The sequence below is a fragment of the Oryzias latipes genome, chromosome 17 (genome assembly GCF_053564925.1).
Source record: "Oryzias latipes strain Hd-rR chromosome 17, Olatipes_Hd-rR_3.1".
NCBI lineage: Eukaryota > Metazoa > Chordata > Actinopteri > Beloniformes > Adrianichthyidae > Oryzias > Oryzias latipes.
In genome coordinates, this window is record NC_136253.1 from 32,662,254 (window position 1) to 32,684,334 (window position 22,081).

The 22,081-nt window shown below is 38.3% G+C and overlaps 1 protein-coding gene across 2 annotated transcripts; it reads right to left on the bottom strand.

The window, feature by feature from the left end:
• Window positions 1–1,304: 1,304 nt before the first annotated feature.
• On the bottom strand, window positions 1,305–16,199 carry gjc2 (gap junction protein gamma 2). 2 transcript variants are annotated; one of them, XM_004079411.5, is made up of 2 exons: window positions 16,015–16,199; window positions 1,305–4,381 (listed from the first exon to the last, which is right to left on the bottom strand). In XM_004079411.5, the coding sequence occupies exon 2, from the start codon at window positions 4,351–4,353 to the stop codon at window positions 3,097–3,099; it is 1,257 nt and encodes a 418-aa protein (XP_004079459.1). In that variant the 5' UTR covers window positions 4,354–4,381; window positions 16,015–16,199; the 3' UTR covers window positions 1,305–3,096. The 2 variants fall into 2 exon arrangements, with proteins under 2 accessions (XP_004079459.1, XP_020566825.1); XM_020711166.3 differs by lacking the exon at window positions 16,015–16,199 and adding an exon at window positions 7,607–8,231.
• Window positions 16,200–22,081: the final 5,882 nt, after the last annotated feature.

The window sequence follows — 22,081 nt, forward strand, 5'->3', positions numbered from 1 at the left end:
TAGTGTTATTATTATTTTCTGACAAATAGCAGTCTAAAAATAAATCAACTTTGATTAAGATCATTACATAAATGTCTTTTCAAAATAATTTCACTAATTTCAGGCAAATGTGTTTGATCTCTGAGTCATGTTCAGACTCAATTGAAATAGGTTCCTTAAGAAGGCATCACATCTCAAATAGTGATAATAACAATAAAACAAATAATGATATCTAATGTGCCAAAGACACATTTTATTTAACTTAAAAATTTATCTTTGAACGCTGGAGTTCATTTGTCCATTTTCTTAACCCACTATATCTCTTTTGGGGTTAAGGGGTTGCTGGAGCCTATCACAGCTACAGTTGGGCTAAGGCGGGGCATCCAAAACACATTGAAGGTTGTGGACCAAACAGGGTAAACCTATGTTGAACACACTAAAACTAAAATTTTAAAACTTAAAAAATAGACTGAAAGTATTATTCCGGAAGAAATCAACTTAAACCTTAAATGAATTATATTTTTATCTCCATAAAAATATATCATTTCAAAATTATACATGTTAGGAATAAAAGTAAACATTAAAAGAAAGACAAAAAGCAGTGACATTTCTCTACTCTTATGGCATTTTATATTAAAAATAAATGTACATTTTAAATATACCATAATGTTTTGCTTTCCATAAAAATATATATCCTGTCAAAATTACCCAAATTCAAAAATAGAAAATAAAATCAGAAAAAAATCAATCAAATTTGTGCTTTTTCAGCATTAAATCGAATTCTGTTTTCTTTGGTCTTGGGTCATTTTATCAAAGCTGGACATCCTGGCCTGGCATCATTTTCTGTCAACAGGTCGGTTTGTGTTTGGTGTGAAGATATGTGTTGTGGAGGTTCTCAGGATGGACTGCAGGTGCTCATCAGTAAAAAGACACCCGTGGTCTGTATTGGTGGTCTTCATCAAAGAAGAGCTTCTCACACAGAAATGTGCTTCCAAACATGCACAAAGTTGGAGCCGCATGTGGACGGAGAGGGGACATTTCTGCAGAAATGGAGAGAAAAACAATTTTGCCTTCAGTGTGCCAAAATACTGCTGTTTTTTTAATTTTTTTATTAAAAATAAAACCTAACTAACATGTAATACTTGATAACCCAAAAAATCTATTAGCCCATATGTGTTTACGCAAAATTGTCATCCCCGGCCATTTTCTCAGCTAGCAGACTGGACGTTTCACAAAATCATACATCAAATAAATCTGTAATCAATCAATACTTAAATACCTTTTCTCAGAAGCAAAAAATGTATAAAACAAAGCCACACTTGGAACAGATTTCAATAACTTCATTTATTTAAAAAAAGAAATCTTCAGAAGGCAGTCTATGTACACTAAATTCTCTTGACTTTTTAGAAAAAAAGGAAGCTTTTCATTTTAAAGTGCTTGTCTGTAATGCCATTTTGTTAAACCCAAAGAAATGCTTTGCATCATTGTTTCCCTCATATTATTAGTCAGTGTGACTCCGCCTCCTTTTGTCCTATGGAAATGTTCCTTAGATCATGTTTTTACTAAATAACTTTTCTGAACAAGGTTGACTTTATGAAACAGCGTGAAATGAGTCTGAAAAAAAATCGGCTTTTTGTGTGCTATAACTGCACTGATGCAAACAACTGTTTTGATGAGACTATTTCAGAGACACTACTGTTACCGCGTTAGATCAGGGAAGCAGAGAGTTCCTATAAAGCAGGAAATATGAACTGAACGACTCATTCATCATCTCATAAAGAAAATAACACAACAGTCTGTAAATGTTTTAGGCACTTTAAGATGTGAAAACAGTGAAGGCAGGATAAGATAGAACTAATTTGCCAAGTGTGACTCGATCTGTGACGTAAAATGGACAACTTTGTTTGATCAAACTAATGATAATCGAAATATTTCCATTGCATCTAATTTGAATTAGCATCAAATTGCAAATTCTTTCATTTTAAAGTCCCACTCCAACTACATTTTGATCTTTTTTTAAAGCGTTCCCAGTGGTGTCTTATTTATGATTATGGTGTTTTTAGGCAAAATAAAAAGAAAACTGTTTTTTTGTTGGACAAAGTTGGTACAACGCGCCAGGAGTTCATTAGAAATTCCCCCCTGAGTTATAGGCGGGACTGCTGACGCGGAAGTAAGCCTCCACTGATATCCCATCATCCTTTTGTTTAGACTCTCTCCTGCCAGCTGACAGCCCCTTACAACTCTAAGCTAACATTAGCGATGAAACAAAAATGGCGAACAATATCGGAGCTATCCAACCATACGGCTGTAAAGCAAGATTCCACCTCAGACGAGTAAAACAAAGGCATTACCATATCTATTTTTCTGTAAGTGGATGCATCAGAATGAAGCGAAACAGGGAGGGAGACTTTGGCCCACCCTCTTTACTAAAGAAAGCTGTTTCAAACATGTTTTCTCTGATTCTGATTTGAACAAAGAAGTACTCAGAAAAGAAGTTTTAATCTTAAATTGTTTTGTCTTCCATCATGAGGAAAATACCACAAGAGCATGTTAAAAACAACAAAAAACACACATTTCATTGGAGTGGGTCTTTAAGCAAGATCTTATGTCTGACCGCTTCACTATAATGACTTTGCAGGCAATAACGGAAGATATGTAGTGATGACAAACATGCATCTTAAGTCTTTCTTCAGAACTAAGTTATTGTGCAACCGCATTTTATTTCATTTCACCTTGAATTCTTGAATTAAAAAAAAAAGAACCACAGAGCCTCCATGTTTTCATGAATCCAGTTCATTTATAATATGATAATGGACGTAGTCTGTTTCATTTCTTTTTTTTTATTGTTATGGCTAAATTAGCTATGCTTACATATGTTAACTATCCAATATCTACGGTGTAACACGACTCACTATGGTGATGTGACAGATTTGTGATCTTAGATCTGAGAATTCTTCATGTGTTGTCTTAAAAGCAAAACCTTTCAACCTACGCTACTCTAATTGTTCAGCTAGTTTGATTGAAATGTTTGTTGTCGTTGTCCACGGTTGAATTTCGAATGCTTATAATCCAGCTGTGTTGCTGTACAGTTGCAGGTGTTGGTAAGCGCTTAGCTGTCTAAATCCAGACAGAGCTCTTTCCGTTCTTCCCCATGGTTGCAGCCTTCTCCACGCTGGTTTTTGGCCTTGCTCCTTGTTTCTCCTGAACCGAATTGACTCGGTTTTGCTCTGCCATGGTGCCTCCAGACACAGGGCTGCTGGTTCTGGAAGTTGGTTGGTTGGTTTTTGTTTGATAAGTTTGAAATGCCATATCGAGCTGCTCCTGTGCAACTCGCAGGTGCCGGTGTAGACTTGCGAGATCAGAGGGGATGTTCTCATCAGGGCTGGTACACTGCTGCTCCTGGGCCACGTTGGCCATGTTCTGCTCGTGGCCGATGAGGCTGTTGGGGATTCTGTTGGGTTTCTCTGTCTTCATGACCAGGTTATATCCTGGCGGAGAGGCAGGAATGTTGCGGGAGAAGGGGTAGCCGTAGAACGGCCGTCGGCCCCGGTGTCTCTTCATGCGAAGAGTATCCCGGAGGTTTCCAATCCCTAAATGAAGCATTTCGCAAACGTTTAACACCAAACAAAGACAGCTCACCACATACATAATCAGGAGGAAGATTGTTTTCTCAGTGGGCCTGGAGATGAAGCAGTCCACTCTGTGTGGACAGGGCACTCGGTTGCACACGTAGGAGGGATTAACTCGAAAACCATAGAGGAGGTATTGCCCAGCAAGGAAGGCGATTTCAAAAACAGCCCGAGACATCAGTTGGAGAACGTAAATTCTCATCAGGCCCTCTTGCATAATTCTTCTTCGTCCGTCGTGTTTTTGCGGCTGTCTGTTAGACCTGCTCGCAGGTTCGGGCTTTGCTTCCTGCACTTCCAGTGTTTCCTCATAAACCATTGGCTCAGCCTCATCATCCTCTCCTTCCTCCAAGACCTCCTCCAGATGATGGTTTTCTCTCCATCTGGAGTGCGGCGGAGGCTTCTCACGGAGTCTCTGCTGCTTCCTGCGCTCCACCTCCGAACTTCGGGCTATCTTGTGGATGGCGTATCCCATGTACATGACAGAAGGAGTGGAGATCATGATGATCTGGAAGACCCAGAAGCGCACATGTGAGAGTGGAGCGAAGGCATCGTAGCACACGTTGTCGCAGCCCGGCTGCTTGGTGTTGCAAGTAAACTTGGACTGCTCATCCGAGTAGATGGACTCGCCTCCAACTGCAGTGAGCACAATACGGAAAATGATGAGAACAGTCAGCCACACTTTGCCCACAAACGTGGAGTGGTTGTGGATTTCTTCCAGAAGGCGAGTGAGAAAGCTCCAGCTCATGTTGCTCTTTCAAGCTTCTCGCTAAAATCTTTAAAAAAGAAAAAAAAAAAGAAAGAGAAAGCATTTGTTTAAAACCAGCAATATTTAAGGACTTACTAAAAGCATCAAATGTCGTTTAAATTTAAATATGATTAAGTAGCAGGAGTTCAAGTCTGGAAAGTTAAGACATTTTTATTTATGTAGCACAATTCATTCACAGGGTAAGTCAAAGTAACTCACAAAACCAGACAAAGAAATAAAAACCTCATAGACAACAATAACAACAAATATCCAATTCAAAAGTTAAAAAAAAACTTTATTTAAAAAGAATTCAAAGTTTGGACAAAAGAAGCTAAAAAGAATAGTTTCTGGCTTTGTCTCGAATTCAAAAAAGATAACATACTTTTGATACGTTTTTGCAATTTTCCCACAAACGGAACCAAAAAGTTTTTTTTGTACTGACATTTTTTCATAATAGCTTCTAAGATTGTAAAATATTACTATGACCACCTAAAATATGAAATTCCTTCAAGGTTTTTTTGTTTAAAAAAAATAGCAATGCAGCACAAACCTTAACGAGAAGTGAAATAGTCTTATAAAGCAAGAGCGTAGTTTTCATCTAAAGTTCCTAAACAGGTTTTGTGTTAGTGACAAATAAATATCAAATAATTATCTTATATGTTGCTTTTTTATTTCAAGTCCAGGTTTTGCAAAAGTGGGACCGCTTTGATTTAAGGGAATGTACATTATGTCAGGATTGTATGGTGTAATAGAAAAGAAATGACCGTAAATAGAAGAGGGAAGATTAGAAGACAAGGAGAAAGCGTTCATCAGTCACTTGCAAATGACTGTCCAATCACTGTCATCCCACATCAGACACAAGAGAAAAACTGGACACTTCAATTGGCCAAAATAATGAAAGTTCAAAGCCGTGAGCTTTTAACAGTGAAAAAAGATCTAATCTGAGTACAAAACACGCTCAACAAAGATGATGACATAAGATCTCCAAAGGTCATGAGCTCCTCACAGCCTTCATCAAAACATACTCTGCATTGAGAAAACAGCATGGCGCTTTCATTCACTGCGTGCGGCTACGGCGTTCATGTTGATCTCATCACTGTGATACTGTCCTCTGTGGCATGAGACGGGCCACATCCCAGCCGTCTGACTGTTGTTGCTCTGCTGTGAGGCCTTCCCTCCAGACCCAGCATTGTTGATGCCGGAGAGGGGTACGATGACACCAGTGGTGTCATCTGCCATCAGAATGACAGGGCAGAAGGGCTTCAGTGCTTTATGTCTGAATTACAATGCTGTGCACCATAAAATCAAGCCAAAGAGCTTTTTATTTGGATATTTATTAGAATGAGCTAAAACAACAATGACAAAATTATTTGAGAAGTTGCTTTTACCCAAATTGGCCAGAAATAGTCACAGTAAATCAGAAGTTGTATAATTTTCTTAGCCATTTTTATTTCAAAAATTAGTTACATATTAACTTTTGTAACTTATACTTTTATCTATAAATAAATTGGTAATTTGTTTTTGTAAATAAAGATAAAAATTGTCCTCATGAAAGTTAAAAATGGCAAAAATTCGCTTTGCATTTGTAAAATCAATTTACATTTGACACAATGAATAGGTTTTACAATAAGGGATAGGTCCACTATTTATGTTTAAATGATCTGCACCTGTGATGGTAAAATATATATAACTGGTTAAAAGTTAATTCTGTAAAAACGAAAAAGTGAAGTTAAGCAGAAAAGAGTTAGGATTATATAAGTTTTCTTCCTCCCTTTCAATCAACTAATCATAAACATAAACATAATAGGGGTGGAAATATGTACGTTTGCTTCTTCTACTCCTTTTTTTCAAGCAACTATTTAAACTTCTTTTGAAAAAAATAGTATTTAATGCTTCCATGTACTGCATGAATATGCGCTAATATGTCTATTTATCATTAAGAGTGCTTAAAATTGACTTATTTACGTGTATGTATGCATATGTATATATTTTTTCCCATCAATTTATGATATCTATGTATACATTTATTTTGTTTGTCTTCTTTAGTTTTATTTTGGTTTGACTGTTTGAAATAAACCAGTCCCAATGCCTTAAAAAATTGCAGAAGACTCAAAAAAAGGGAATACACCGGTTTTTCTTCACTGTTCATTTCTTGGTAAATTTAAACTAGATTAAAAAACATAAATCGTTTTGTTTTTGTGTGCAATTTAGCACTTGATTTTGTGCACAGATTTATATTTCATATGCACTCAAAAAAAGGAAATTACCAGCCAATTAAGTTAACGAAAAAGTAACTTGTCATTTCAACCAGAAAATTTTATGTTTGTAAATCTTACGTGAATGAATCATGTCGATTGTACATAAAAATAATCCATTTAAAAGTTACTAATTTCAATCATGTTGATCCAACATGATACCATTAAATTGGATGCATTAATAATCGCAAGGAATTGTGGGATACCATTTTCTTTGTCTATCTGGGCAGATTGGGGTCTAAGTGTGAGTTTTTGTCCATGGGTTTTATTGTCTAGCTGTTTTACTCTGTTTTAACTAGTGATTTAAACTGTTATGTTTATTTTTTTTTTTGCACCATGAGTTAAAGTTTGGTAGAGGATGAAGACCAACCCCCTTGTGTGGCAAACTGTTAATGTTCCAATACTTAACACAGAGTTTGCGGTAATTGAGCTCCTGTCTTGTGATGTGGGACTTTGCTGGGTAATTCATGTCTTTGATGTGAAATTAAAAGACCCATTGGTTGTAACTTTGGAACAACATATCAATTACAGATGAATAAATAAAATTATAGAAATAAATAGAAATTCAAGTTAAATAAACTTAATTTACTTAGGTGTGACCAATTGAAGTGGTTCAATTAAATTGGTTCAACTTTTTTCTTTTTAGAGTGAGCAACAATATCAATTTAAAGTTGGGTGCAACTGCTCTATTTAAATTGAATCAACTTAAATTTATTAGTTTGAACCTAAATACATTAAGTTGACCCAACCTAAATTCATTAAGTTGAGCCAACCTAAATAAATTAAGTAGGACCAACATGATTCATTTTTGTTCAAGTAACGCAATCTAATCATGTGGAAATCCTTTCCATAATTTTTTTATGTTGATTCAAAGTGAACGTTTTTTGAGTGTGTTTATGGAAAACACAAACAACAACAGGGATGTAACAACAGTAAAACATATACTACACAGTGCAGAGTCTTTAAGTTTCAAAAGAAAAACATATAAATTAACTCACCTGTAAAAACTACTCATTTGCCCATTCTGAAGTTTTTTCCTTACAAAGCTTCCTGTCCAGCCTGATCTGTGGAAAACCTCCTGAATCTTAACGTTCTGGCCCCTTTGTCGTAATAATAACTTCCAAACTGATAAAAACAAGTACCTGAACCTGATCACCTAGGATTTCTTTTTCATCCTGTTTCCCATTCTGTGAAGAAGTCTTGCAGCAGTGAACGCCTCACATGCTGGCTCGTGTCTGGTTTCACTTACACCAGCTTCTGCCCATGAAGGAAGTCAAAAAAAAAAAAAAAGAAAAGAAAAGAAAACATGTGAGGCAGAAAAAAAAATCTTCCTCTGGCAAGTGACCCTCATCAGAGTTCAGACTTGAGGATACTGTGCTGCAGATTGAAATGAACACCCGTCTGAGGGAGCGTGTTGAATGCAACACAGTCCACTATGTGCAATATTCACATGCAACAATTGCAGACACAGATCATGAGCTTCCCTCTCTCCCCTTTTTTTTGATTTTCTTTGATACACTCCCTTTTTTTTTAAACCTACAGCTTCATGCTTTTACTCTGAAAACAAATGCAGCGGTAATCTCACAAATTTGCAAAATTCCCAATTTAAGACATAAACAATGTCCCTTTTGCCCCCCCCCCCCCCTCCCCCCAACACACGCATCAGCCACAGCATAAAAGCCACAAGGTGACTTTTGTTTGATCTGTCACTTACATAACAGTTTCAATGAAGGATGTTTATGAAGAAAAAACAAGAGGGAGAGAAAGAAAGTCAGGGAGTTTCAGGACAGCTGTGTCACTGAGACATAAGCCACCTTGCCTCAGTGCAGATCAGCCATAGTGTAACCAGCAGGTACACTCAGTCAACTCGGCTGTCATAATATTTAGGTCCTCCATTCGAGCAGATGTCCAGATAACAGAAAAGTGGACAGGTCGCGCTCCACTCTCCTGTTTACATTTGCGGCCCGCTGCAGCGCAGTGGCGGACGTTGGTACTTAGGGCTCGAAATGAAGTTTTCGTCATGCCTGCTAACGTGTTTGGACAGACCAAATCACATTCACCTCGTTATGCTTAATGACCCCTCAAAACGCAGATAATCTGGTGAATCAAGAAAGTTGAAAAAGTTGAATGGAATTCTTCATTCTCCTTTATTCTTTGTGCCAGAACTTTCCGTCAAGTTTTGGACGGGATCTCAGGAGAAATTATTTTGATGGAGAGCAGATAAACGGAATAGTGTCTGGTTTGCATTAATAAAGCATGCATGGACATTGTCACAATTTCTTTTTATTAAAGCTCTTAATAATCCTCTAAATGGGATTTTATTATGGTTATAAAGTAACAGATAACTCAGAGCACACCAAGTGTAAAAACTCAGACTTAGCCCTAATTTTGATTTTGTTTTTCCTTATTACTAAGTCAATTGTAAAGCTAAATTTATTGCATTAACAGCAAAAAAAAAAAATGCGAAGCAAAACGTCTTCACGTTAGCATCTCATTACATTCCACTGGTTTCAGGGCTAAAGAGAACTCTGGCAGCAAAGACAGAAGCCTGCAGAACCCACTGACCAGGGGCCTTTCCTTTAAGCATTTCATCTCTGTTCAACTAAAGAAACGTTGCACACAAAAGGAAAAAGAAAAAACAGAGAAAGTTCAGCAGTGAGAAAAAAGAAATGCTGATGGAGAGACTGGAACATTTAGTGATTTCACACTGACTTTTCCTGAGGGAGCAACAAGCACGTGTTTGGTGCTCTCTCCAGCCTCAGAGATCATCCAATAGACGAAAACGCTTGAATGAAGATAGTCAAAGTCAAGTTTAGGGTCTATATGTTCCATTGATTCTGCGGTTACTAACTTCCCTCTTTTGTCTCAAAGTAGAACTTCCACTACATTAATGTTTGTCGCTTTTCTATCCTTTCAGGCTTCAACAGATGGTTCCACTTAGAACCAAGAACCAAATTTGAGGTGAAAAAGGTGTGCAAGCCAACCAATCAGCTTGCATTATTTGAAGCTTTTTAGTCTTTAATGCCAATAAACTTTTTTTACATTTGCAATGGATACTTCCTAAATTACTATAACCTTTTTTAAAGTTTTTTTTAAAGATCATGCTTCATGCTGCACTGTCCAATATCAAAATTCTATTTTACTTTATTGTGAAATTTCTAAAATTGAACCACTGTAGATTATAAAACAAAACTCTATTTTCTTTTATGTGAAATATAATCTTATAATCCCAGTGCTTCAATTAACTTAGTAATGAATTTGTCTAATTTCACATCCTCTTCAAAAGAGCTAAAAGTTGTTTTTTATTTGTGATATTGTCATGATTTGAAGTTGTTGTCTTGTTTTTGGTCCTTGTTCTGTCTTGTTTCTGTTTCCTGTTTTATTTTGAAAGTCTCCTGTCTTGTCTGTTTTCTTGAGTTTTACTTCCTTTGGTCCCCATCAGCCCTGATCGTGTCCACCTGTGTCTTGTCTGCCCTGTCTGTATTTAAGTCTTGTCTCTGCCCTCCTCCTGTGTTGGTCCATTAGTTATTCCTGTCCTGGTTGTCCTTGTCATGCCATGTTCCTCGTTTCTTGTTCCACGCCACAGTGAGTTTTGTTCAGTTTTGTCATCCTGCTCTGCAGCGCCTTTTGTTTGTTCATTAAACCCTCTAGACTCTGATCCTCATGCCTCCGCCTCTGCGTCTGGGTCCAACCGGCTCTCGAGCCACCCTGCACCATGACAGATATCTTAGTATCTGAATTGTTTAACAAAAAAATAAAAGCATTTAAAAATGGAACTGCATTTTCAATGGGATCATGAGCTAACAGCAAAACGTATTCTCTGTTTTTACCTGGCTGTACCTGGATTTCGTTGGACATCTCCGTTTGTTATCGTAGAAAAAAACTCTTTTTTTCTTTTTCTAAGTCCAGCCCTAAGTCAGACTGTTATTTTCAGAGAAAGCGACAAAACACCAAGAGCTTCTTCTACAGCTGACCTGCAGGCCTCCAACAGCATATCATAATGTGAAAGTTCACCATAACACAATTAGAAGAGAGTAAACAAGTTTGACTTGTTTAGAAAGGCTCCCAAAAGAAAACCTCCCATTTGAAACAGAAAGAAATGCAGCACAGAGCGATGTGAAGTTTAGCATCTGAGAGAACATCTGAAACAACGAAGCCAAGTCAATGATGATTATTGCTAATCATTTACTTTCTCTATCGCTGAATGCCAACCCCAAACTTAGACTTTACGTCTAAAATTTTAAAGCAAAAGCTCTGTTTAAAAAGCTAAAAAGAATATAGTAAAAGTAAAAATGATTTTTCAAAAGGGCAAACAATCTCCACAGTCATTAAAACATGTTTTTTTTTAAGTTTCCACAACTTAAAATTAAATGAGGAACAAAAAGGGGGGAATGCTTGTGAAAGATTTTACCAATCAACCTTTTCTTGGATGAATTGGTTTTCTGGACAGACGAGTGCCTCAAAGTCCACATTCAACCTATCCAGTGTTTCTCTTCTATGCCCCGTCCCTGTGTCCTCGGTCGAGTCCTTTTTTGTTTGTTAGTTTGTTTTCCCTTTGGGAAACTGTTGTTCATGCTGATAAATATTGATTGGAGAGCCCAGAGCAAGGGAAAAAATGCTCCTAAGACATAATTTGACATTGCTCTTTGTTGGAAGGACTGCCATCATGTGACAGCCAGAGAAGTGTTTAATATTCATCACGTTATTAATATTAAATTGCACACAGTTATTGTAGCACATAATATTAATTATTGTTATTTTGGCTCTACTTGTGCAGGTACAACGTTTAAAACAAAAGCACTGAACCAATAAAGTTATTTGAAAGAGAATTATCGATAGGTGAACCCTTTCAGATCTATGCTTCATGCAGGAATAGGTGATCTTTGGTTCCCACACACTTTAACCCCGCAGACGTCTGTGAGGGGAACCGGAGCCACAGCGGAGCCAGAGTCTCGACAACTCTCCTTGGCCTTCACCAATGTCGCCACCAGAATTTTATCCAAATGTTTCTATTGAATAAGGTTGATGTGAGCGGACTGGAGGCTACGGAGGTCTGTGTTTATGTAACAACTCAAGTTCCACAATGTGACTTGGATGTGCCACCCCGTGCCTCAGAGAAAAGACTGACACAAGACACTAGAGCAAAAAAAAAAAAAAAAACCCATGCAGCTTCATCTGTGGACTCCTCCTCCTCCTCGTCTCCCACCACTATCATGAAACCAGCCTCACCAGGCTGTGAGCGGCTGTCCCGCAGGCAGCCTGTGAGTGGTGGCAGTCTCATCTCATTTGTTCATTTTTCTCCCAGTTTCACAGCCAAGCCTCTCCTACCCCAAAGCGGAGAGCGTCCCGTGCCAGTTTAACTGAGGCTGAACTCTACTGAAGCGACTGAAGATGAAAAGCCTTGAGGTGGAAGCCAGCAACTTCCCTCTGCCCACAGTTCTGTCTCCTGCGCCGTTGCAAAGCAACTTGTTTGAAGTGCAAACTCAAAGAGCGAAGAGGAAAATAATTACACAAAAATAATATGGTTTTTGGTTTTTAGTTCAACGGGCAGGCTTCAATGAGCGAAGCTTCTGCTCCCATTCAAACAGGTTTTGCATTATTATTAATACTTATAAGTTTGGGTTATATTGACTTTATTGTAATTATTGACACATTTGAAACACATTTTCATTGATTTTATGTTTTAAATGTTGACATTTTTATTATAAATGTAATTTATTGTTTCCCCCTAGCCAGGACTCCCTTGAAAAAGGGATTCTTAATCTCAATGGCAATTCCTGTGTAAATAAAGGTTAAATAAAAAAAGAAAATTGTTTAAGTATAACTCCTGATCACAAACATTTTAAGATGTTTTTGTATTTTATTTATTAGGCTATTTTGAAATGGAAATGGTTTATTTCAAGAATTTAAAACAAAATGAAACTAAAGAAGTCAAACAGCAGATATGTATATTTATAAGTAGATGTATCAAACTTAGGCTAATCCGTCTTGAATTATTTGGAAACTATTCATACGCGTACCTGCACGTACATGAAGATAATTTAATGATAATCACTGGCAGACCTAGTAGCTCTGATGCATACAGTACCTGACATGAAAATCATTTGATATTTATTGTATAGAAACAACCTACCATCATAAACAGCATTTATGTTAAGAAGTTTCTGGCAAACCAGGAAATGCAACAAAAGAGAAATAAAACATAAAATAAACACCTAAATATTTTGCGTTGTTTAATATTTGTTTAAATTGAAACCAAAAATATGATATGATAAATCCTATGGACAGTGTTTGAAAACAAGCTTAAATCAAAGATGTCATTAGCGTTGTGATTATCTCTACAAAGTTTGATTTATTAGTTTATTAATGGAATCAAGAAATAAAGAATGATAAAAGTTCATATCAATCCATTTAAAATGTTGATAGCAATTACTGCTGTTATTTTGTATATTTTTACTTTTATTTGTACACATTTTTACGCATTGATAAGCCTTAATCACTAACCAACTCAGAAATAAATCAATAGGGGTGGGATTATATAAATTTGCTTCTTCCCACTCCCTTTCATGTAACAAATCCAACAACTTTCATTGATAAGCATTAAATTTAATGAATCTAATGAGAAATGTGTGTGTAAAATCAAAATCAAAAATGTTGCTATTTCTCATCTATTTTTACATTGCTATTTGTGAATACTGATATGTACTCTAGTGCTTATCTATGTGTGCCACCTGTCCAAGAAAAATAGACTTTGGCAGAGATGCCACTGTCAAATTAGCTAATAAATAAGGCAGAAAAGGGGATTTTTTTCCGATTCTAGGTTGTTCCATCTATATGTTTGTCTTTGCAAGCTAAGCTGTGGGGTTGTGAATTTTTGGCCTCATCTTGCATGTCAGAGAGCGAGCTGAGGCTAGGCCGGCGGGTCAGCAGACCTCGTCAGGGTCATGTGGACTATCAGAGAAGCCTCACTGCGGTCGTTCCTTCCTCGTGTCTTGTGCGGTTGCTCTTCTCCAGCTGTGTGGACACTGATATCACTAACAGCAATGCCCCAGGATCCCCTTAGATAACAGCCATTTTCAACATACAGTTATGCAAAAATGTTCATGTGAAAACTGCACATATGCTAAAGCGCAGTCAACACATTAACATTTGGCTTTGAAAGCCTTCGATAAGGAAGGGCAATGTGCCGAGTTGACCAATGGGTTTCAAGGCCGCAGCAGTTAAGTCATAATATAGGAGGTTATTGTTTTATGGATGACTTCCTTAAATTAACAACATTTTTAATTTAACTTAAAAAATTCTGCTTTGGTTTAACATTTTATTAGCTTCTTTATCATGCTGGCAGTTTTGACCACTAGATGGAAATCAAAGACTAAGGAACTTTCCTTTTTGTGTGTTTTATGTGGAGTTTTTGAGGTGAATAAAAACACAATAAGTATTAAATTCAGGAAAACACCCTAAGATAATTTAGTTTTTTAAAGTTGTTGTGTTTTTCTCTGTCTGAAAGGACTTTTTAGGCTGAGAAAAATACATTTTCTGTAAAACACTGTCCTCAAATAAAGACAAAATTGTGGTATTTTGTGATTAAGCATGTCATTAAAATGTAAGACTATCATTCATGCTACAAGACTTCATACTATCTCGTGTTCTGTACATTTTTTAAACTTGGAACAGCAGTGGAGGCGATCAAATATTCTGCTCATTTCTTCTTTTAGACAGCACTTCGTGTAACAGAGTTCTTATTTAATAGTCAGAATTTCTTTTTTTCATTTGTGCTCCATACTTTTTTAATAAATCTCCAAGCGTAAAGTGTCTACAAACATTATGAAACATAATAGGAAAAAAATATTTTTTTAAAAAGTCTGAAGTTAATTCCAGTTTTGAAAGTATAAAAAAGAAGAAATATTTTTGTTAAAGGTAGAATTTGTGATTGCTGCAAAATGTTTTTATAGGTGAACAATAGATGGAATGTATATATGCAGCACAATTACACTATATGACTATAGATTGCATACAAATCATTTGTCAAAACTGAATATTGTAAGAAAATATAAGGCTCAAAGTGTAGAATTTTAAATAGGAAACAGCTCAGGAATATCTGTGTTTGTAAACTTTAGATGCAAAGCGGCGGGGTGTTAGTATTTGAGTCCTGGCAGTCTGTTGGTTGTTGAACTGAGGCAAAAGGAGCAGCAGGTTCATCTGTTGTAAGCGTCCCTCAGTGCAGTTACCCCTCTTCAACCCAATGAACTCTGGACGCTGATAGCACTGATAGCGATGCTGCAGAGGCCTCAATGATAACTACAGTATCTCTGATGGGGGCTCAGATCCCATCCGTCCAGACGCTCTCCTGCACAGTTTAACACACGCAGCACTAATAAAGCTTGAGTCTGAAAACAGCAATCTGTTAAGGAAACTGTTAACCTCCAAGGCCACTGAGAGTTCTGTCCAAGCTGGAAGTTTGGCGGCATTATTACAAAAGTTACTGGGTGCTGCATGGACATCCACAACATGTCGATGCTCACCAAAACCTTATTGTTTGACAACAGTGACGTAAATCAGCGATGTCAAGACATGAGAATGATACATCCTCTTCAGCTCTTCTTGCATATGAAATCCTCACAGAGCTTCATCCTTGCAGTTCAGCATTTGTTCTAAGCCGCTGCATCGCTTTCAGCAAAGCCTGAAACAATGCAGCCGGCTGTAACAAATGCGACAGATTAGACACTCGTAAAATTACAGTCGAAATCTGTGACTTGCCTCTATTTTTGAATGCTGATTTGTAGCCACTAGATGGCACTTGTGTTTACAGTTGGAGCAGCCACTGCCCTCATTAAAAATATTGGAATTCATTTTTAAAAATAGCGACAGAAACAGGTATATACTGTATGCCTAATGCCACCGACAGGCATTAAAAGATCTAGAAAAGACTAAACTGCAGTTTGAACCGTCTGAATTTCATTATATCATGTAAAATGACTATAAAGGATTTCTATTTCAAAACAAAAATTAAAAGTTTCACAATCTAAAGACTGGAGCAAAGAAAGCCGTTCCTCTTTTTAAAGGTCAATCTGGTTAACTTAAGTCGGTGTGTAACACATTTACAGAGATCTTACCCACTAATGATATACAGATTAACAGAATTGGGGTGGTTTAGGCTTTCCTGCAATCTTTCTCATCAGATAATGCCTTGTGTGGGTTGATTTGAAGTAAACTATCTGCTCTGGATTGCTGTTTCTGAAGAGAAAAAGGCTAAACTTAAAACAAAACCTCAACAGAAAACTAGAAAAGAGGTTTCTGCTTCAATCAGCTTTTGTAGCTAGTAGGATTGTTTCCCACAAACCCAGAAATTAGCGGAAGCACCGCAAATCTACAGTACGGATTTACGGCGGTGAAGGTTTGTACATACCTGTGGAGTAGAAATAGCAGTTTTTTCCTGTTTTGTGTTAGATCCTCCTGGGCGAAGATCCAGAGATCCATTGTTTCACTGCTCCAACTCAGAAGGATGAGAGAAACAATGCGTCATTTCTATTCCAAACCTCTCACCACCAAGTACAAGCAGGACACTCAGGAAACCAGCATCCTGCCAAAGGCCCCATTGTTCCACAGCAGGCCAGCTCTGCTTCTGGGACCGCCGAGCGTGGCTTACACTGCAGCTTCATTTATTTTAGGGCAGCCATTCGCATTTAAATGTAGTATGGTGTGCAATGCATGAGATTAATTTGTATGTTTGTTTCTTTTTGTTGAAATTGTTCAAATTTGACAGTAAATTTGACATTTTATGTGAATGTGCATTCATCTGAATGTTCCTTTTTAAGTCTTTTGCACATTCAGCACTTTCAAATCAGATTTCAATATTTCAAATTAAAGACAACTTTATTATCCCCGGCGGGCAAATCCTTTCAAGCTGCAGACAGTAGCTTCTGAAAAAAGTGACATCACACAAACACCTTCAACAATAACCAAACATCAAAGCAGTGGCGGCTAGTTTCTGATAGACTGTGTTACCTTTGCTGATGAAGTAAAGCTCTTCATTGCAGCACAAAGGTTTATAGAAACAGAGTGGCCAGGACGGCAGGCGGACATGGCCGTGCAGCAGCTGAACTCCATGTTTTATTAAACAATAGGTACAAATTTGTTGTGTGGAAAAAGCAGAATATGCAACAACAGACAGTAGTTTTGTTTTGGCGTTAAAAAAAAAAAAAATTAAGATATTTTAAAGTCAAAATGTGAATGGCATAAAAATGGAAAGAAAAAGAGGGAAATAAAAGTCGTCTTTTGATCTATTTTCAAAGCGTTTCCAGTGGTCTTTTGATTATGATTATGACGCTTTCAGCCAAAAACAAATGGACCTAGTTTCTGTTGAACGGCAGGAGTTCATTAGAAATTCACCTCTGAGTTGTGGGCGGTACTGATGGCACGGCAAAAGACCGCCCCCTTCCCATCATCTTTTTGTTTACATTCTCTCCCACTACTTACAGTCCCTCTCACCACCAACCCCTAACATTGGCGGTGCTAAAAGAAATGGCAGCAACATCACAGCCATCCAGCCGTACAGTTTAGATCCAAATTCCAGCTCAGACGACGAAAACAAAGACGTTCATGGATCCATTTGTCTGCAAGTGGATGCATCAGAAGGGAGCAGAGAATGGAATTTGTAGCTTGATGTTGTAATTTTTCTGTCACGTCTTTAAGCTTTTTCCAACTGTATTTTTGCGTCTTCTCCTAATCCACAATGATCTTGAATAAAGAAATACTCAGAAATGCAATTTTTTGGCTTAATTTTCTTTATATGCTAACGGTTCAGTGATTGATGTCACCAGCGATCACCGAACCGTCTCCAGTTAGTTCAGAACGCACCAGCACAACTGTTAACTGGAACATCCAGAGGAGTACTCAAGTACCCAGGTCACTTCACCGGATCCCTGTTCGTTTTAGATTACAGTTTAAACTTCACGGTCTGGCACAAGTTAACTTAACTGAGCTTTTAACTGTCAACAGCCATTCTAGAGTTGTAACCCTTGTGCTATCCTAGGCACTTTAACATTGGGAGTTGGGTCATCTAGACCCACTAGACAGTGCTCTGAACCTTTTTTCTTCAATGATTTGTGATCTTCAATGGATTACATGAAATCTTTCCACCTTTATCCACCTTTGTCATGGTAGGGAGAACACGTCAATGTAAGGGTGGGGTCATCTAAGATAGCACAAGGGTTAAGGTCTGCTAATCAATATCTGCTTCATGTGTCGAGGTCACGACAGAAACACATGCTTTTTCCAACCTTATGGAATGACATTCCTTTAGAACGACACTTTATATCTGACCTTAACAGCTTTAAATGTCAATTAAACACTTACCTTTTTAGAATGGCTTTTAATGCTCAGTTTATTTTCTTGTATTAGTTTTAATTTCATCCTTATTTTGTAATTTTATGCTGTTTTAAATGTTATTCTTAATTTGTCTAACTAACTTTCTTCTGTCTTCCTTTTATTGTGAAGAACTTTTCATAAAAGGTGCTATATAAGTGAAGCTTCATTCACTCATTTGTGTATGTCCTCCATGATCAGAAAAATGCCACAAGAACAGGTTAAAACACCCAGAGCGGGTCTTTAAAAGCATAAAAAAACCTCTATACCTGCATAAACATTAGTATAAAGTGACTGTTATGAAGGCCTGTGCCTTTGATTTGATCATCTTTGAAGATTTCTCCTTAAAACGTGACTTAACACGCAGGGAAGCAAGTGTCTTTTTCCAACTCAACATGTTCCATTTCACCTGTCATGGTAAAAAATTGTTCACAAGCAACTTTGTGTTCCATCTGAAAGCTCGTGGTTCCGCTTTAATATGTGATGGTAGCCAATAAAAAAGTCAGTTCAGCCGATCAGTAACCAGTCCAACCAGAAATCTGACAGTAAGAGCAAGTTTTCAACAACAAAAATTAATTTAATAAAGAAAACACACAAAGTTTACACAAAGATAAAACCTGCGGAAGTCAGACTTGATGAAAAAAGAAAACTTGAAGCTTCTATCAATCAAGAGAGGCTTTAAAACAAACAACAAACTGTTGCAAATTAAATATAAGAAATGACCTAAAAGATTACCACACTCTTGAATCAATCATCGAAACGTGATAATTTAAATGAATAGGGTTTTCATCTCACTAGAAAACAAACCTCGTGTATCAGCACCAACAGAAATATCAGCATTTTCGTTTGAAACTCTTCCCATTCTTCCAAACACTCTACCTGCATTCAGCCAGTAGAGGCCGCCGTAGAATTCTCTGAAGTTCAGTTCAGTTCTGCCCTTCGGTCTGCACTGAAATCATCTGGAATGATTGTAAAAAGTGAATCCTCCTGTTGCAGCAGAGTAAAGCCACTGGAATGTGGTCAAAATCATGTGTATTTGTTTTTTTTTAGCTTTTTTCCCCACTTTGTCTCTGTGTGTTAACTTTAGAGCTGAAGAAAGAAAAGCTTTTAAATATAAAAAAATTATGAAGTTTTATAAATGATAACTCAAAACTGAGGAAGAATTGGCGTCAACTTTGCACAGTTGTTATTTTTTTCCCTTTTGCACTTTTGCATCTTTAGCAAGAAGATCAAATATTCTAAAACCTTGTAGCCTTTTTAATTTTTGATTATTATTATTAATTAGTTGAGACCTTCTAGAAGGTTGAGAAGCATCTTCTATATGACAAAGTTCTTTGGTTGTTGCCTGGTTTTGTTTTTTACTTTAATCCAAGGTGGTCTCCAGAATTTGTCTTTAGATTTGTTTAACCTTTTTGCAGCTGATCTTCTGTTGTGGGTTTATTTAAAACAGATGAGCTGCTGTTTATCAGAGCTGTTTCTTCAGCTCTAAGTCTTGATGGAGAATGCTGTTCATGTGCAATTATTACTGCAGAGCTGAGGTTTAAAACCTAATCAAAGAATGCAGAGACTGTTGCACCAGAAGAAGGGTGTAGACATGCGACTTCCAGATGTTTTTTGTGTTGTGTGTGATGAAACAGTGTATGTTTGAAAGCCTCTGACTCAGTGTGAGGGCCTCATTTCTCAGACGTTCAGATTTAATGGCATATCTGGACTTCCAAAAACACTTGTGAAGCAGGATCAGTTTTTATTATGTTTAAAATCTTCTCTTCCCTTTAAAATGACATCTTGAGTTTATTTAAAACCTCAGCAGTTGTTCTAATCTCAGACAAAGGCAACACACTTCTAACAAGGACACATGTCGCATTTCTCAATGACCCTCTCCTTTTCACGCCGGAGGAAGGCAAATGTCAATAACAAAATGAAAATGCGACTATATTGTAGTAGTCTTGTTGTTTGATATTTAAGTATATTTTTTCAGCTCCTGAAAACATTTCCATAACATGGTCACTAAAGTGTAATCACAACAAACTGGAAACAAGTCTTACTTTTAAAACATGTATACATCATATTGCTATTTGACATAAATTAAAAAAACTAACAAACAGAAACATACAGATAAAAGCATTACAGTGATCCCTTGCTATAACGCGGTTTACTTTTCACGGTTTTGCTACTTCACGGATTTGCATCGTGCCCTGTGTTCTGCATTCTGATTGGCTAAAAAGTCATTCCGCTTCTTCTCTACCTGTGCGTCAATAACGTTGAAGTTTAATATGTACACGTACGTAAATCAGCTTGCCAAATTAACATTACGTACGTGCAAATTCTCTAGCTTTAGTTTCTCTAAAACCCATAGAAAAAAGAGCGACAACAACTGCCTATCGCTATGTTCTTGAACAAACACAGCTGCACCGCGGGCTGCAAAAGAAGAAAACACTGCAGAGCGGAGTCAGGATGCAGCGGCTCAGTCTAAAGAGCAGTAAATACACCTGAGTCACTATTTGTCCGACTGTACTTTATATTTTTTTCATAATCATTTTAAAATTTCTCCCGTTTAATCCAATTACTTGGGTCGCAGTGGGCGGGGCTAATCTCCGCGGCTAATCTCCTTCTGTTCACGATGATTAAAATTATTATTATTAGACAGTACAGCACAGAAGTTATTTGTTGGAAAAAAACTTTTCTAAAGTACCTTTATTAGTTAAACAAATGCTTGAGCCTGTAAAATGGTTTGTTCTTTCTTTTCAATGTATAATAGTGTATTTTTGTATAATAATTGTAAGAAAAAAATAAAGTTTTCTTTTTTTTTTTTTTTTTTTTACTTGTCCTGTCCAACAGCTAGGCAAACAGATGAGAGCTGAGGGCCTCTTGTGTTGGACATATTTTATTTTAACAAGAGGGGTTATTAATCTTCAGACAAACCAAAGGTATGTCTGAATAAACCCCTTTTGTAATTGAGGCCAAACTTTATTAATTTCAATCATGTTTGAAAATCTTTGGTGTTGGACCGGACGGAAAAGGAAAGAGGGGAAGAAGAGAGAGGGACGTTAGAGAGAGGGGGGGGTAGGAGGGTGATAATAGGAGGGGAAGGGGGGTAAGACCATGAAGCAGCATAGAGCAGACAGGTTTACTGGTTGTTTATCATTACGGTACGGTTCAAATGTAGTACAAAAAGGGCGGGGCCTGTTCACACACACTCAAATATTATCAACACACCTGTTAGCTGCAAAAATGTCCACATGTCAACATGTACACAAAACAGATAGTGTTCACGAACGCATACCTATGCCTTTAAACCAACTAGTGTGAAATCTTTCATTCATTCAATCATGCAAACTATTAGTGCAAAGGTGAGCTAACACCTGTGCTCAAGTGAGTGTTTATGTTCTTCTAAAATGGATGGTGTAATGTGAAAAGAAGGAGGAGGAGCGCCCAGCCACCCCCACACCCATACCCCCGCCGCAGCAGCAGCGGCAGCCGGAATTCCCCCAACGCCATACGGGAACAGGCAGGGAACAACCGCCCCCCGGGCGACCAAGACCACCACCCAGGCCAGGGCCAGCAGGACCGCCACGAGGCCCCCAGAGCCAGAGAGCAGGGAGGCGCGGAGGGAAAGAGAGCGCCGCCCCAGCCAGGAAAGCAGCCCCCCCGCCGCGCCGGAAGAGCCCAACGCAGGGCCCCACCGGGGAGGGACGCCCACAGCCCCAGACGAGCACCCCACCACCACCCAGGAGTTCCGGGCATCCCCCCGCCCCGACCCCAGGTACGAGCCAGGACCCCCCAAGGGAGACCCGCTCCGCACTCCAGGCAGCCACCCACCCGGCCCACGGTTGGTCCAGGTAGGAGCAAGGCAGGGGCCCGCCGCCCCCGCCCAGGAGGGGGGAACCCCGGGGAAAAAAGGGCGGCCCACAAGGGGTGTTATAAATATGGCCCAACCAGGCTCGGCCATGTTGGAAGTTTGGCGGGGCCCAGCGCCCAGGGGCAAGGACCAGGACCCACCCCCCAGGGACATGAACACCCCCGGCTCAGGTGTAATATGAACCCCCCCACCGTGCGGAGAGAGCACCGCCGGGCCCAGGGAGCCGGCACCCAAGGGACACGGCCGCCAT

What these genes read in the sequence shown, in the direction of transcription:
- gjc2 (XM_004079411.5), bottom strand. Translation starts at nt 4,353, where the DNA reads ATGAGCTGGAGCTTTCTCACTCGCCTTCTGGAAGAAATCCACAACCAC.